Source organism: Paramisgurnus dabryanus, chromosome 1 (assembly GCF_030506205.2).
Source record: "Paramisgurnus dabryanus chromosome 1, PD_genome_1.1, whole genome shotgun sequence".
In the NCBI taxonomy this organism is placed as follows: Eukaryota; Metazoa; Chordata; class Actinopteri; order Cypriniformes; family Cobitidae; genus Paramisgurnus; species Paramisgurnus dabryanus.
Genome location: NC_133337.1, coordinates 22,885,661 through 22,889,548, shown reverse-complemented (window position 1 = coordinate 22,889,548; position 3,888 = coordinate 22,885,661). Strand labels below are relative to the sequence as shown.

At 37.4% G+C, this 3,888-nt stretch overlaps 1 protein-coding gene across 1 annotated transcript; it reads left to right on the top strand.

Moving 5' to 3' along the window:
* The first annotated feature begins 294 nt into the window (after window positions 1–294).
* LOC135750521 (myelin-associated glycoprotein-like) lies at window positions 295–3,667 on the top strand. The gene is made up of 7 exons (XM_073815268.1): window positions 295–346; window positions 447–809; window positions 992–1,330; window positions 1,446–1,736; window positions 1,983–2,070; window positions 2,865–2,919; window positions 3,036–3,667. Exons 1-7 carry the CDS (start codon window positions 295–297, stop codon window positions 3,312–3,314), a joined length of 1,467 nt encoding a protein of 488 aa, XP_073671369.1. The 3' UTR covers window positions 3,315–3,667.
* The last annotated feature ends 221 nt before the right edge of the window (window positions 3,668–3,888 follow it).

The window sequence follows — 3,888 nt, the reverse complement described above, 5'->3', positions numbered from 1 at the left end:
TGGAGGCCAAGAAAGCGGCTGGGGCACAAATTTAGTGTAAATAAATGTATATGTTCACTTTTTACACCTTTTACTTGCATTTCTAGGGAGAAATTAGCATTGTAGTTTTCTAATATGTGATTAGTTATCACAAATGCGCTCTCTGTTTATATTTCAAACATGCTGCTTGAAGCGTGTCCTAAAGCTTTTCTCTGAGCTATACCTTCATGCCTCCAAAGTCATTGCCTCATGAGGCAGCAAGGCAACAAGTCAGCTGCCTAAGTTTTCGGACGCAGCCATTGAGAAACAGCCGATATGTTCGCAGGGGAGCACCATTATATTGTTCCCCCCGAAACACACCTAAAAGGTGCCAGCTCACCCACAACACTACACTGCCCACATCAGGAACTTTTTAACATGACGCAACAAAATGCTAATTTGTACTTCCCATCATGTTTGTATTGTAGGTGTTTGTTGTGGAGATTGGAGCATCAGTCTGCCAGAGAAGATTGAAGCTCTGAGTGGATCCTGTGTGACCATAAACTGCACATTTGATATTAATAACAAATATGACAAAGATCTCACTGACAGTGCTGCAGGAGTGTGGAGTAAAGATGAACATCAATACAACAACAATATTGTGTTTAACTCCAGCAACTCCAATTTCCCTTTTAAAGGGGAAATAACTGGGAAATTAAAAAACAAGAACTGTACAACCATCTTTTATAACGTTACTCCAAATCACAAAGGCACATTATACTTTAGGATTGAGGGTAATGGTGGACTGAAATATACCTATACACAACAATCTGTTTTAATAGATGTGATCGGTGAGTGACATAACTGAAAATTATTGTTAATAACAAATTGTAAATTAGTACAGTACAAATCTGTTTTTGCATATAGGCAAACAATGCATTATTCTTAGATGGGAAAATTACAAGCTGGGTTATCTTGGGTTTTTTGGGACCTTCCCCAATTCATATATTAAATGCATCTCTGTGCTTTTCAGACTTCCCCCCCAAACCCACAGTGCAGATGTTAAAGGATCAGATGGAGGTTGAGGTTCAGGAGGAGGTGTTAGAGGGGAGCTCTATGTGTCTGCGCTGCTCTGCTAAGACTCTCTGCTCCTCTTCTCCACCAACTCTCACATGGAGCTCCACTGACAGACTCCACCTCAATGAGAGCAGCAGACTACAGCTGGATCAACAGAAACAAACTGAGATCATCTCTGATCTGAACTTCACTGCTACTCACCTTCAACATGGAGTCACTTTCATCTGCACTATAACCTACCAGCTACAGCAGAGGAACACAACAGCACACAACAACATCACATTACGTGTTCAGTGTAAGAGCATCATTTTGTCATGTTTTATTGATCTTATGGACTTTTATATTCTTTATATTTTAGTGCAATTAATTGGTTTTCCTGCTAGACACACAAGCTTCTATTTTACTTTTAGATGCACCCAAAATCTCTCTCTTCAGCTGTAACAGAACTGATGTAACTGTGTGTTTGTGTGAGGCTCATGGGAATCCCTCTCCTAAAGTGGAGTGGTTTCTATCTGGACGTCCTGTCAGTAACTCTACAAACACATCCATCAGTGAGGAGCGATTGAGCAGCACAGACTTGAGGAGCTTCATTTCTCTCCATCAGTCACTTACACACACAGACACTCTGCAGTGTGTCACCATCAACACTCACGGCAATGCCAGTCAACAAATTCAACTGCAATACTGTTCTCATGAGATAAGTAAGTTCTCTGTTTCAACCTCTAGGTTACTAATATATATATATATATTGTAGAGAATAAAATATCAAAAGCTTAAAATGTAAAAAAAAAAAATAATTCTTGTTCCTTACTTCACACATGATGGGGTAATTTCAGGAACCTTCTTTTATCTTTTATAAAGATTGTGGAAGAAGCATCACTAGCTTTGCTAAATAAAAAGCTTTCAGTTTAAAATAACTATTTTTATTTTAATATATTTCTCATCAGGTTTCAGTCTTTTCTCTGTGCTAATGGGAGCTGCTATTGGAGCTTCATTAATGATGATCTTGTGTGTTATTAAACATCTCTTTAAACGGTGAGCATTTGATGCATGTGATATAACAATGCAGATATTTTATAAAAAAAGTGAAGAGAACATGATAATAGACCTGCTTAACGTGTTAAGATTGAAATCAAAATTATATCAATGCATCTTATCTAATAATTAGATTATAGGAGTTTAGTCTAGATTTCATGGACAAGGTCACATATTTTGAATGCTTTGAGAGGCAGAAATGTGCCCTTAGCATTTAACCCATCCCAGTGAGAAGTGAGCACATACACAGAGCAGTGGGCAGCTTGCAGCACCCGTTGAGCAATTAGGGTTAAGGTGCCTTGCTCAAGGGCTCCACAGCAACCTGCTTGCTGTCAGACACAAACAGGCAACTCTCGGGTTACTGTATAAGCCCGATTCTCTACCACTATGCTATGTACTGCTCCCAACTTATATTTGAGCTGGGCATTACATTAGAGGGCACCAGACAGTGTAGCTATCACAGTCTTATGACATTTATTTAAAAAAAAAAAAGCAAAAGGTGTACATTTTCTGTTTGTCAGACATTTGTTAAATTTGTAAAAATATGCATACAGGTAAACTTTGCTAAAACACCTGTGTTCTGATAAGTGCTTAAGCTTTTTTGTTTGCACATACCACTTGGTTTGATATTTTATTTAATATTACAGTGTAACTCTTTTCATGTGCCCAAATTCCTAAAGGAGAACAATGTACATAATCAATGCAAGAGCTATCTGATGCCCTCTTTGTTAGTATTGTTTTAAGTATGTGAGTGAATATAATTTAACAAGAAAACATTTTTTATGACAAAATAGGAAACATTCCCAGAAGAGACAAGAAGCCACTACAGGTAGCATTTTGACAAATGAAGTGAGTTACAACATACAGGCTCCAAAAACAACTTTAGATTATATATATATAAAAATAAAAAAAATATACTAATACATCCCACTATTGATCTAACTGTACCCATCCATGTTTGACAGGAGCATGAGGGAGAATCTGTTTATGCCAATAGAGCTGAGCTGTCACCTGCTGAAGCTGCGAATTACCCAGAATCCCTTCATTATTCCTCCATTCACTTCACAAACACCCACACAGAGTCAGAAGAGATCATGGATGCTTCCTCACTTACTGCTGAATACGCTGCCGTCCATCACTATCCTGCAGGAGCGTCAGAGAGCTCTACAGATGCACAGGTGATTGTTAATGCAGAAGAGCTTAAAGAAGAAGTAAAGCCTAAGAAATCTGATCAAGATTTATAAAGATTCTCAAATATTATATGCACAAGTTAAACTTCGAAACCCATAAAGGACTTAAGAGTAATGCTTGTTTCAGATCGCCCATAAAAGCTACACTTAAGCAGGCCGTGTATGTTTTGGCGGTCATATTAAGAGTTCATGCAGTTCACGCAGTAGCAAACGTTTATGTGTGAGCAGCATTTTGACTGCCATAGTTTAAAGCACACATACAAATAATATCGATTGTGTTTGGGGATAAAGTTCTTCTCTGATGTCTTTTAATTGCTGTCAGTAAGCTTTTGCTTTGGAAAGAATCACACTTCCTATTTATTAGAATTTAAAATGCGCATGAGAAAGTGAGCAAAAAATAGGCACGCAATGACCACACATGCTTTATACATAATGTACTATTTTATGAAACATAATAATCAATTGTGTTTACCTTTAGCATCTGCAGATTATTGTTTTAGTCAGGTGTTGTATGTGTTGATCTAATGGCACTATCTATGTATCTTTCATTAAGATTTTCAATAAACCATTATTTGAAAATGTAAACTTGTTTTGTCATAATAAACTTTGCACAACTCCAACATCAACA

Excerpts from the sequence above, each read along its gene's own strand:
- LOC135750521 (XM_073815268.1), top strand. The coding sequence starts at position 295 with ATGTTCGCAGGGGAGCACCATTATATTGTTCCCCCCGAAACACACCTA. Across the intron at positions 2,071-2,864 it reads ATTAAACATCTCTTTAAACG|GAAACATTCCCAGAAGAGAC; the intron begins GTGAGCATTTGA and ends ATGACAAAATAG. Across the intron at positions 2,920-3,035 it reads GTAGCATTTTGACAAATGAA|GAGCATGAGGGAGAATCTGT; the intron begins GTGAGTTACAAC and ends CATGTTTGACAG.